The sequence below is a fragment of the Geotrypetes seraphini genome, chromosome 6 (genome assembly GCF_902459505.1).
Source record: "Geotrypetes seraphini chromosome 6, aGeoSer1.1, whole genome shotgun sequence".
Classification (NCBI taxonomy): Eukaryota; Metazoa; Chordata; class Amphibia; order Gymnophiona; family Dermophiidae; genus Geotrypetes; species Geotrypetes seraphini.
Genome location: NC_047089.1, coordinates 62,452,958 through 62,465,868, shown reverse-complemented (window position 1 = coordinate 62,465,868; position 12,911 = coordinate 62,452,958). Strand labels below are relative to the sequence as shown.

The following is a 12,911-nucleotide window of genomic DNA, read 5'->3' as shown; positions in this document are numbered from 1 at the left end:
ATTTCTCCTCCAGTTAGAGGTTGCAAACTGAAAAAACACCACGAACACCTTCTCTCTCACCAAGCAGCTCTATGGGGTAAAGACCTAGATCAACTGCTTTCGCCCACTACCTACGGGGAATTTAGGAAGCGCCTAAAAACTTACCTGTTCCTGAAATACCTAAACAATTGACCCGCTTTCCCCTCTCTTTCCCCAAGAACGGTCTCCCCAACCCCTAACCCTACCTTTACCCCCCCTTACCTCTTCCCACCACCCCCCTACCTTTATCCCCCCCTCCTTAGTCCACCTGAATCTCACGGAACTTTGATACATATAAACTATTATCTTTATAATATCGTAATTTTTCATTGTTATTTTCTAAAACATGCGGCTTATTCCAAACAGGTCCTCTCGGACATTAGCTACCAAAATGTACATCTTATACTCTTGCTAAGCAAATTGTATTTCTATATTCTTGCTTTCTTAAAGTCTATGCTATCTGTATTTCCTATTGTATATCTGCATATTGTGTTTCGCTCTCTTGATTGTAAACCGCCTAGAAGTCGCAAGATTGTGGCGGTATAGAAGAATAAAGTTATTATTATTATTATTAGAACCATGTAATTCTAAGGTAGTGATTTGTCTTCTGCAGTTCTGCTCTTGGTACTTCAGCTGTAAACACAGAACATAAATTTTTGTAAAGCAATTCAGACTTATTTTTATCAGCTTCTAGATATTCCTCCCCTTCAGTTTTGAGTCTCACAATGCCACTTTTGCACTTCCTCCTATCACTAATACATCTTTTTAAAAAAAAAAAGTCCTGTCCTCTTGTTTTACTGGGTCTGCTATTTTTTTATTTCATTTGCATCTTTGCTTTCCTGACTACTGGACCAGTCTCTATTAACTTTTCCAGATATTTTGCCTGTCTTTCTCTTTCTGCAATCTTTTGTAGTTTATGAAAACTAACCTCTTTTTTTCCCTTATCTTTTCAGCTACTACTTTTGAGAACCAAAACAGTCTTCTTTTTCCTCTTTTACTTATTTTCCTTACAAAATGGTTTGTTGCCCTCACAGTAGTTCCTTTCAGTTTTACCCACTGCTTTCCTATTTCTTCCAGATGTTCCCATCCAGATAACAAAAAAAACCCCAAAACTAACTTTGTTCAGATAGGGGAATTACATGAAGGAATTAAGTCTAGAACCTTTACTTTTGAATGAGCATTCTACACCTGTCTTAATATTAAACCATCTTCCTCTTAATTCGTATTGTGAATAACACTATCACCTTGCAAACAAACGCTGTCACACAAGTCAGTACTCACTACCTTATATAGGTATTTAAGAGAAAAACAGGGGTCTCAAGTGCTCACAATCAAAGGACCGAGATATACTTCAAAGCCAGTGAATGATGTATTGAGCTATCATCAATCCCGTTTATTTTCTCTGTACCTTATAGTAGTTAATATTCTTTTTCTTAGTTAATATTCCTTGTGTTTAAATAATCATTCACTAATTTATTAATCCTTTGCCATTAAGTGCATTTCAGAACTACTTAGCTTATTTTTTCTTTTTCTCCCTCTTATTGATTTTCTATTGACTCTCTTCGCTCCCGTGTGTTTACTCGGGGCTTCATCAGGAAAGCGCCAAAGGTCACTCATAAAATCTCCAGCGCAATACTACTATTCTTTCTTTATTGCAAAGTGGAAACTACTTCATTCTGATGTTTCCTCTTCACCTGGAGTGGAGGCAAAGTCCACACAATGTGGTGATCACTGGATGCCAAATGATCACCCACTATAACCTCAGAAACACTTTCCCCGTTTGTAAGTACTAAGTCCAGTATGTTTTTTGAAAGGTGCTATAGGAAAAGATTTTAATAAACAGAGACTGATGATAATAGGAAAATAATTTTAAAAACTTAAGAGCAGCTTTAAAGGCCAAAAGTTTTATATCAGGTGTGGGTGATGGTCAAAAATATTATCCTGAAAGCCTAAATCTGAGAGAATCCACTATAGGCAGTCCCCAAGTTAGACACCTGACTTAAGTTCGACTTATACTTAAGAACGCGGTCACAGCTTCATTTGATTTCACTGAGTAGTATTTCCAGTGGCATAGACTCCTACACTTCTCCTGTAGCAGATTCAGGAATGATGCATAGCCACATTAAGAACAATGTGTGGTTGTGCATGCTGTATCTTAGAGGGAACCTTGGTAGGGATAGTTGGCCCTTTTGTCACCTGAGAGCAGAAGTAAAATCTACAAGTTCTGAGTTACATACAAATCTGACTTAAGAACAGGACTGCGTATATTTAAAAAGATAGAAGGAAAGTCAGACAGCCAACATGGATAAAAATTTGGTGAAGCAGGCTGTTAGAATTTAGAGTTTCCTTCAGAAAATGGAAGATAATAGGAAATAGCGGACAGGTAAAGAAAGAACACCTGGCTTAGAATATAGACAAACCAAAAGAAAGGCAAGGGAGACATCTCTTCAGTCAAACAGTCTTGACTGGAAATAGATGGTCCCATCTATTTCCAATAAAGACTGTTTGTTCACCTGAGGAGACGCCTCCCTTGCCTTTCTTTTGGTTTGTAGATAATAGGAAACAGCATAAGGAATTGCAAGTCAAATACAAAGCACTAATAAGGAAGGTGGGGAAAGAATTTGAAAAGAAGCTTGCCTGTCTCAGTGTCTGATTAATCCTGCTGTCTATTGAGACGAACACTTTCTAAAGGTAAACAACTTTCCTATTTTGTTTAGTCCTTTTGATGTTTTTTTGAGTCTATGCATCGCTGATTTTGTAACACCTAAAGCATTTAATTAAAGGTGTGTCTTCTTTCAGATTTGTATCTTTATATAAAGGACCATGTCATACATTCAAAGTGCAAAGACTCAATGAGTCAATCTCCTATAAATTTCGTATTCAAGCTTGTAATGAAGCTGGTGAAGGTTCCTTTTCAGAAGATTATATTTTCACTACTACTAAATCCGTCCCAGCTGCCCTTAAAGGTGAGTGTTTATCTGTATTTTGATCCATACAAGCTACATTGAATTTGATTGCTCATTTCTTTATAAAATGAAGTCCTGGAAACATTTTTTATTTTACTTTTTAAGAAAAGGAAAATGTGATCTATATTATCCACCCCATCCACCCACCCCACCTTTATCAAGCTGCACTAGCGGTTTTTAGCATGGGCCAGTGAGGTAAGTGCTCTGACGCTCCTAGGAATTCTATGAGCGTGAAAGCATTTACCGCATCGGTACATGCTAAAAACTTCTAGCACAGCTTGATAAAAGGGGACCTATATTATTAAACTCCTAATAATTAAAAAAAGAAATTTCAAGTTTTAATGATCTTTTTCTTCTCCTGTAGGTCATTAAGGACATCAACCACAGACTAACAGCATTGTTTAGGTCTGTTAATGGAGGCAATTACATTTTTAGGAAGCCTCCACCCCTCCTTCCTGTGATGATTGCCATTTATCTTGCCCTTTCCTCCCCCTCGTGATGACCAACATTTCTTAATTCCACCCCTCACCTTGCAGTAATCAGCATTGCTCTCCACCAACCACAATAACCGGATCTCTGTTCTTACTTCTTCTCAAGGTTATGACTGGGCTGGTGAATCTGCAAGTGCTCAAGGCCCTGCACAACTATATAATGTTTTTCCTATAGTTCTATATAAGCTGAAGTGTAATGGTATTTTTAGAACTCTAGGGTTAGGTAATGCATGTCCCCTGACTAGGCAGATCTAAGTTCTAAGCTCCATAGACTACTGAAAAGTAACAGGTCTTGGGCTCGATTGTAGCGACCTTCTTCAACAGTCCCTGTTGACCAGTCAGTGTCACTGGTATCTCAGAATTATGACCAGCGCCTTTGCTGGATGTCGTGAGCATACAACAGTATGTACTGGTGGCTTCCAATTCCCAATCTCCTTCAGGGAATGCCTCTAGCCTCATGCGATTATTCGCAATGAGGGAACAGTTAATAGTTTGCAGTCTGTAGATCTAAGGATACTGGAAGGCTCATAAGGAATGAGAGATTTTTCGATGAATTGAGGGGTTTTACTTTGTAGTGTGTTGTTTTTTTTGATGATTAACATTTTCTTTTTTTAAAATATTCATTATAATTTGTATTCGTTTTTACAACTTACATCAAGTGTAACAGGAAATAACATTTGATTTGCTATAATATCTGAAAATCATGAAATTTAACCCCCCTTTCCATCAAAAATATTCATATATTATATTATACATTATATGATTTAATAAAATATCAAAAAATACCATCCCACCCACCCATTTCCATCCCCTCATTTCAATTATCTTATTATGGGAAAATGTTTATTGTTCATTTCAAAAGTCTATTAATGGTCCCCAAACCTCTTGAAATTTACCAAAATAGCCTCTCTGTATTGCTAATGTTCTTTCTATTTTATATATATGACATACAGAACTCCACCAGAAACTGTAATTTAATCCGCTCTGATTTTTCCAATTGAATGTAATCTGTTGAATGGCAACTCCAGTCAAAATAAGTAAAAGCTTATTGTTTTTTTAAAGAAATCTGACTTTTCGCTCTCATTGACATGCCAAATAAAATAGTATCGTATGTCAAGGCCACCAGATTTTCTAACAACCTATTTATTTGGGTCCATATCGATTTCCAAAATATCAATATAAATGGACAATAGAATAAAAGATGATCTAATGTCCCAGCCTCAAGATGACAGTGCCAACATCTATTAGACTTAGAGCTATCTAATTTTTGTAAACGAACAGGGGTCCAGAAAGCTCTATGTAAAAGAAAAAAATCAAGTTTGTCTCATAGATGCAGACACTGTACATCTCATCCTCCAAGACTAAATTCGTGTCCATTGAGACGCAGTAATTTGATGCTTGATCTCAATGCTCCAAATGTCCCAAAGACCAGTTTTTTGTTTTTTTATTCACAAATCCAGATATTAATTTGTATTAGTTTGTAGTGTTTTGAAGGTTAATAGAGAAATTTTATAAGAAATCCTATGTTTTATTGGCAACCAGTGTGCTTTATGTAAGAGAGGAGTCACGTGATCAAATTTTTTAGATTTTGTAATGAGCTTGATGGCGGCGTTTTGAATTATTTGTAGGCGTCTGATTTCCTTCTGTGTGATTCTGGTAAGTAAACTATTGCAGTAGTCTAATTTTGCGATGACTAATGAGTGGACCAGAATGTTCAAAGACTTGGGCTTTAAAAATTTTGAGATTGAACGAATCATCCGGAGCTTGAAGAAACAGGACTTAACCACGTTACCTATGTGTTCATGGAATGACAAGTTTTTGTCAAAAATGACCCAGAGGATTTTTATAGAAGAGACTCAATCTAGTGTGATACTCAATTAAATTGGGGCGCATAGAGAAATCCCCTCTTTCCAGGGGAAAATCATAGTTTTTGTTTTTGTAGTATTTAACACTAACATGTTTTTGTTCAGCCACAACCTAATTTGGTTTAGTTTATGGTTAATCTCTGAGATTATGTATATTTTCAGAGTTAAGAAGATGCAGTAACTGGATATCATATGCGTAGGCGAAGGTGGAGAATCCAATGGCCTGACAGAGAGTGAGGAGAGGGGATAGAAAAATGTTAAATAGTAACGGAGAGAGAATAGAACCTTGAGGCACCCTATTATTACAAGTAAAAAGATCCGATGATGAGTTGTTAAATGTAACTTTAGATTGATGATTGGAGAAATAGGACTGAAACTTGGTTTTTCTATACTAGAAGATTTGTTCTTATATGAGTAGATAGTAAAGCCTTTAAATGTATCACTTGACTCATTTGGCAGTCAATAATATCTTTTACCTCTTTTATTTCAGCTCCAAGAATAGACCGAGTAAATGATCACAGTTGTGATATCATATGGGAGAATTTGCAGTCAGTGAAGGGGGATCCAATTATTTACTGTCTTCAGCTTCTGGTGGGAAAGGAATCTGAATTTAGACAGGTAGGTTTTTTTTTTAACAAAGTATTTTATGATATTGTTAAATCATACTTATCATAGCTTTTTTAAATATTTTGATTCTTCCTCGGTGTAATATTAGGATGCATCCCACACCACCACCCCCTAAATGGATAGAGAAAGCAAAATTCTAGTGCAATAGGCATATCATTCCTGAACTCTTGGGTAGTCAATCCCTTCTCATGGGGAAGCCTCATCAGCATTTTCTTCACTCCACCTCCATTCACCCTGGGCTGTCCTGTACCTCCTTAGTTTGTCTCTCTATACACGAGATGGTAGAAGCCTGTCTGTTCTGCTCGAGTTTATCTTTCATTTAATTCAGTTAAATTTTTTTATTTTTTTTTCATCTGATCACGAGGCTTTTTATTGGTGTTGCTGAAAACTCCCAGCTTGGGACATCTCTGGCTATGAGAGAGCTCAGACTCTGAGGTCAGATGACTAGCCAAGGAGCAGACTGATTTGTAATGCACCCACTTGCTGGCCTGCACTAACAGTCTGGGAGCTCAGGGATCACCCCTTGGGAGCAAGGATCACCCCAGGTTCTGTCTGCAGTGAGTTTGAGTGCAGGTTGAATGGCTTCATGGTGTGTTTTTATTTTTAACCTGCATTGGGGCCAACTGTATTTCCTTTCCCTGCTTCACGCACGGATTCCACTAGGGGTTGCGATCTCCAGCCGGTCGGGGTGACAGCCATTGTTACCGAAGGTTGGGCCAAGAGTGATGACGTCTGAAACCATCTGGTCGGTCGAGTATGGTGTAATAATAGCTCAAGCTGGTGATGTGCAGTGTTGCCTTAAGCAGAGCACTGAACAGAAAAGCGGCAAAGGAGATGATGTCTAATAGAATTGATTTTAAAATGCTATGTGCCATCTTATAATGCAAAATACAGTAACCAGTGAAAATAAACCGAACTGTCTGTGAAGAATTGAATGCTGAGTGGTTTTTTGGTAGAAATTATTTTATACCAGCATTTAATAAGACTGAGAAACATGTACGGACCACTGGGCAAGGCAAAAATATGACAATCACAGATATGCTCATCTACATTGAGATATATATATACACACACATTTATGTAAAATATAATATAACACCTAACTTATAAAACCCCTTTTATGTGTATGTTATTAAAATAGACTGTTCATTAACGATTTTTTGAGACTCCAGGAACTTGTTCCATATATTACATAAACAGAGGTACAGGATCATGATCACTTTGGCCCAAAAAGTCAGAATCTAGAATCAAGCAATAGCAATATGAACATTCCTGAAAGCCATACACTTACCCAATAGTTGGCAGACAGGCTCAGTTGAGCTCTGCAGTTATACAGATGATTTTTTGATGCCAATATAACCAGCTGTGTCAAAAATGGTAACATCCCAGGTAGACCCCTTTGCATATAACAAAACAAGAAGTCAGCATACTTCTCTTCCAGGAGACTATTCAAAGACAGAGTCGTGCAATATTTCCTAGTAACAACCTGCATATAGCATCTCATTTATGCCTATATCCTAGTTCCTCTGGCAGTCAGACCCTTTCCCAAACTCAAATGAGAAAGGTACTAAGGTTCTCACAGCTCTTTAATGACCAAAGCAGATTTGATTCTCTGTTCTGTTAGAACTCATACCTATATCCCCTTCCTAGCCACAGTGTCTCTCTTTCTCTCACAAATACATCCCCAGCCTTTACCCAGTTTTCTCTCTCTCATATACCCCACCCCAATCTTTATCTTGTCTGTGCCTCACTCTCTCATGTAATCTCTCCTGCCTTTTCACAGTCTCTCTCTTATATCCTTCCCCCCCCAGCCCTTATCCAGGTGAGCACTCTATCTCACTCTCTTTCTCTGAGCCTGCCGTCTAATTCCCCTCACCTTGCTACCTGTAAAGAAACCTGTGTAAATAGTCTCACTTGATTAAATGCAGTACACTCTAAACTATATTGTAGAAGGTGTATTAAAGTTAATCTTCACATATGCTCAGAGATAAAGAGCTCTGTGGAGACAAGCTCCGTTATGGAGCTCATACTTCAATCATTGCTTATAATTTATATTCTTTTTGTTTAATATATAATTTCTCTTTCTTATATAAAGTGAATATTAATGACTTTGTACAATATAGTTTAGTGTACTGCATTTAATCAAGTGAAAGACTATTTACACAGTTATCTTGAGCTCTTGTCTTTCTTGTGTTTTTTCAACATTATACCTTGATTATAATTTTTTTTCACCTGTAAAGAACAGCACGTTTCCAACTTCTACACTGCAGTTGGCCTCACTGAAAGCTTGAGCCATGCAGTGCAGGAAGTTTGAACTGGTCTCATAGTTTTAAGTCCCATGAGACTTGAAACCACAAGACACTGAAAATTTCCTGCACCACATGGTTCAGGCTTTCCTGAGCTAAATCACAGTGCACAGACAGGAGGAACATGCTTCCGGTAGCATAAACATTCAGGGGCAAGAAATCCCAGGTGCAACAGTGGAATTTCAAGGTGCCATGGCAACCTGGAACCTGGGATTTGTCAAGCCTTGGCATAGCATATTACTTAATATCAACATAATGTGCAGTAAAACATCTTAGCAGAGGGTGCAAACCAGTGTTTCACCAACCCTGTCCTAGGGGAACACTAGCTAGTCAAGTTTTCAGGATAGCCACAATGAAAATTCATGAGAGAAAAGTGCATACAGTGGAGGCAGTGTATGCAAATCAATCTCAGGCAGTCTGAATATCCATATTTTATTTAGCCACCGCAGCCAGCATTTAAATATATAAAAAGCTGACTGGTGGCTGTATAGTTATCATTGTTTATTCCTTATAACATTAACATTCTATATTGAAAGAAATGAGCTGTACTTCACACTGTGTAGGAGGCTGCTTCCTCTCCTTAAATGAAGCAAAGGTAATTTTGAAAATAAATTAAGGTACTGTAATTTTATAAATGACCCAAACAGACTGTGTTTTGGACTAATAGAGTCTCTGAAGTCATTAATTTGAAGACTTGTGTTACATATGTAGTTTAATTACTTACATTTTTTAGAAACTGAGATATAATTTCATGAGCAAATCAAAATAAATTGTATTCATTGACTTCCTTTTCATATTCAGTATTATTGATTTTTCTTTAGAAAAACAAATTGAGAGTCAAAACAAAAAGATGTAACATGAGTCAAGGGCAAAATACAATCGACAATCACGGAGAAAATATAATCAACAAAAGTAGAAAATAAAGGAAAGAGAGAATACATGATTAAACCAATTATTTTTGTTTTGTAGTGGTTGTTTTTCAGTTGTTGAGGGGGACATTTACTAGCTGCAGATAACCACATATATGGTGACCATTAGTAAAATATGCCTAAAGGATTTTTTTTTTTTTTTTTGGTATTCCAGGGCTTTTGTGTGTATATATGTTAATATTTTGGTGTGTGGAAATTAGAGATATTGATTTGTAAACCTCAGTGAAATGACTTTTGTGTTTGCAGCATACAAGATTTTAAAATAAAGATATAAGGCACATAATACAAGGTCAATTATCCAGAAGTCACTGCACAGTAGAATATTTCAAAGTCTAAGAATATAAGAATAGCCATACTGGAGAAGACCAATAGTCCATCTAGTCCAGTATTCCAACAGTGGCCAATCCAGGTCGTAAGTATCTGGCAGAAACCCAAATAATAGCAAATTCCATTCTACCGATCCCAGGGTAAGCAGTGGCTTCCCCTATGTCTATCTCATTTGCAGACTATAGAGTTTTTCTCCAGAAACTTGTCCAAACTTTTTTTTTAAAACCCCAGTTACGCTAACTGCGCTTACCACATCCTCTGGCAATGAGTTCCAGAGCTTAACTATTCTTTGAGTGAAAAAAAATTTCCTCTTATTTGTTTTATGAGTAAATTCATTGAGTGTCCTCTGATCTTTGTACTTTTTGAAAGAGTGAAAAATTGATTTATTTTTACCTACTCTACACCACTCAGAATTTGTAGACCTCAATAATATCCCCCCTCAGCCCTAACCTCTCTAGTCTAGCCTCATACGAAAGCAGTTCCATCTTTTTTATCATTTCAGTCGCCCTTCTTTTAACCTTTTCTAATTCTGCTATATCTTTTTTTTATGTATAGCAACCAGAACTGAACGCAATACTCAAAGTGGAGCAATATAAATCATTATACACGACCGAGTCACATTATTATGACCACCTGCCTCTGGCAGCACGAACAGCAGCCATACTCCATGGGAGTGACTCAATAAGATGCTGGGTGGTTGCTAGAAGTATCCGGAGCAATGCCAGACTGCAGTTCATCCCTCTGCTGATGGGTGCGTGGTTGTGGATCCAGTCATCGAACATGTCGATTAAGATGGTCCCAAATGTACTCGATTGGGTTAAGATCTGGAAAATTTGGAGGCAGGGAGTAACTAGAAGTCTTGGTCATGATCTGCGAACCACTCACGAACAATTCTTGCAGTATGACGTATCACATTATCCTGTTGAAAGATTCTGTCGGCCATAGGGAAGACCAGCAACATGTACAGGCAAGGATAGAGAGAGACCCATATTGGTTGAGAGTATCAAGGGACCCAGAGGTATCAAGGGACCCAGACCATACCAAGACCATATGGTTCCTTAAACCATAACACTGCAACTGCCAGCTTGTGTACATCCAACAATGGTTGCCAGGCATTTGATCTCGGCAGTTTCACACCTAATACACCAATGTCCATCCGTTCGATGGAGTTCAAAATGTGACTCATTGGAGAAGGTAACACACTGCTGGTCGGTGCAAGTCCAATGTCGGTACTTCTATGCAAATTCTTTATGATGAACTCTCATGCGCACGGGTACAGTGACCCAGTTGTCTGCTCCAGAGCCCCATTCGCAACAGGGTTCACTGCACAGTCATTTTGAACACATATTTGGAAGCCCCCTGGTTCATTTGGACATTGAGTTGCTCCATGGTAGCATAATGATCGGCCCGTACAACTTGCGCAGCCAATAATCACCTCTCACATCAATGGCTTATGCTGCCCTTCAGCACATCGGGTCATTGAAAAGGTTCCATTTGTCCACTCACGGAACACTTCAACCACAGCAGCCAATGAACAGTTCACAAACTCAGCCATTTCCAAAATGCTGCCACCTTAACCCGGTAGCCAGTTAGTATGCCTTTTTCAATGTCTGATAAATCGTGTTTTTTTTCCCCCAACACAGCCATGGTTGCTATTTTGGCAATTTGCTGACATGCCACCTTATGTACCCACAAAGTCTTTCTCTGATGATAGCTTGTGATGATCTTAAGATGGCCAAACAGGTTGAAAAGGTGATGGTGAAAGCTAGAAGGGTGCTTGGTGCATAGGGAGAGGAATGGCCAGTAGGATGAAGGAGATACTGATGCCCCTAGACTCTGGTAAGACCTCATTTAGAATATTGTATACAGTTCTGGAGACCACATCTTCAAAAAGATATAAACAGGATGGAGAAGTCCAGAGGAAGGCTACTAAAATAGTCAGTGGTCTTTAGCATAAGGCATACAAAGACAAACTTAAAGATCTCATTATGCATACTATTTTGGAGGAAATGTGGGAGAGGGGAAATATGATAGAGATGTTTAAATATTTATGTTGCATAAATGCGCATGAGGCAAGTCTCTCAATTGAGAGGAAACTCTGGAATGAGGGGGCATATGATGAAGGTGAGAGGGAATAGATTTAGAAGTAACCTAAGAAAATACTTCATGGAAGGTGTGTGAGTGCTTGGCCTTCCAGTGTAGGTGGTGAAGATGATGAGGGTATCTGAATTCAAAACAGCTTGGGAACAAGTATGTTAGATCTCTAGGGGAAAGGAGGGGATAGTGGATGGCGTGTTGGACAGACTAGATAGGCAATTTTGTATGTACTTTTGTAATCCACCACCAGCCCTCCCCCAACAACTGACCCTGACAAACGTGCATGTCCCCTCCTCCCCCTCAAATGCACAACCCACAAATGGCAGGAGGAATGCCCACTCCCTCCTGCCACCAGGTGCTCCCCCCACCACCACCAATGAACTTAAATATGGCAGTGGGGATGCCTACTCCCTTTTGCCAGCAGAGGCCACCCTCCATCAGCCCCCCCCCCTTCCTCCCTGGTACCTTTAGTCAGGAGCAGGAGGGATGCTCAGTCAGTCCCTCCTGCTCCTCTGCTGTCTGCAATGCAGGCCTTAGGCCCCTCCTTGGTGCATCATCTAATGCACGGGGAGAGGTCTAAGGCCCTGATTGGCTCAGATGCCTCAAGCTTCTCACTTTGGGTGGTGTCTTAGGCGTCTTAGCCAATCAGGGACTCCCTTAGGCTCCCTCTGTATCCCGGATACAAGGGGGGGAGCCTTAGCTGCATTGCAGATGGCAGCTGGCGGAGGAGCAGGAGGAACTGACTGAGCACCCCTCCTGCTCCCAACTAAAGATACCAGGGAGGAGGGGGGCTAAAGGAGGAGGGCAGCCAATGGAGGGTGGCCTCCACTGGCAGGGGGAGTGGGCATCCCTTCTGCCATATTTAAGTTTTGTGGCAGTGGGGGGAAGTGTCCGGTAGCAGGAGGGAATAGGCATCCCTCCTACCATTTTTGGAATTCGGGGAGGGGGCGCTTTGTCATGGGTTTTTGGGAGAGCTGACGGGAGATACACGTGTAATACACGCAAAATATCTCTGCCATTGCAAAAAAAACAAAACAGGCAGGCCTGTTGGTAACACAGTTACCAATAGGTTTACAGCAATCAGGTTTTAGGATCAGTAAAACCCGATGCTAAATAGCCAAGCAATGTAAATGAATCAGTCGCTTGGCTATTTTGCATGGGGTTTTACTAATTTGCATGGCTGGATCGGTAAATGGGCGATCGAGGGGAGAAACATGCAGTGGACCGTTTTGTGAATCTGATCGGTTAGCAGCAATCGTTTCTAAACCTGTGAAAACAGGTTTAG

General features: G+C 39.4%; 1 protein-coding gene across 8 annotated transcripts in view; it reads left to right on the top strand.

Annotated features, from left to right (window-relative positions):
* Nucleotides 1-12,911, top strand: part of FNDC3A (fibronectin type III domain containing 3A) — a 240,211-nt gene that overhangs the window by 225,491 nt on the left and 1,809 nt on the right. For 6 of the 8 annotated variants that reach the window (XM_033947816.1, XM_033947812.1, XM_033947815.1 and 3 more), the window contains 2 exons: nucleotides 2,818-2,984; nucleotides 5,831-5,958. In XM_033947816.1, coding sequence (XP_033803707.1) covers nucleotides 2,818-2,984; nucleotides 5,831-5,958 — 295 coding nt within the window. Of the gene's footprint in view, nucleotides 1-1,613; nucleotides 1,790-2,817; nucleotides 2,985-5,830; nucleotides 5,959-9,448; nucleotides 9,563-12,911 lie in introns of those variants that run through there. The other 2 variants (XM_033947818.1, XM_033947819.1) reach the window with 2 other exon arrangements.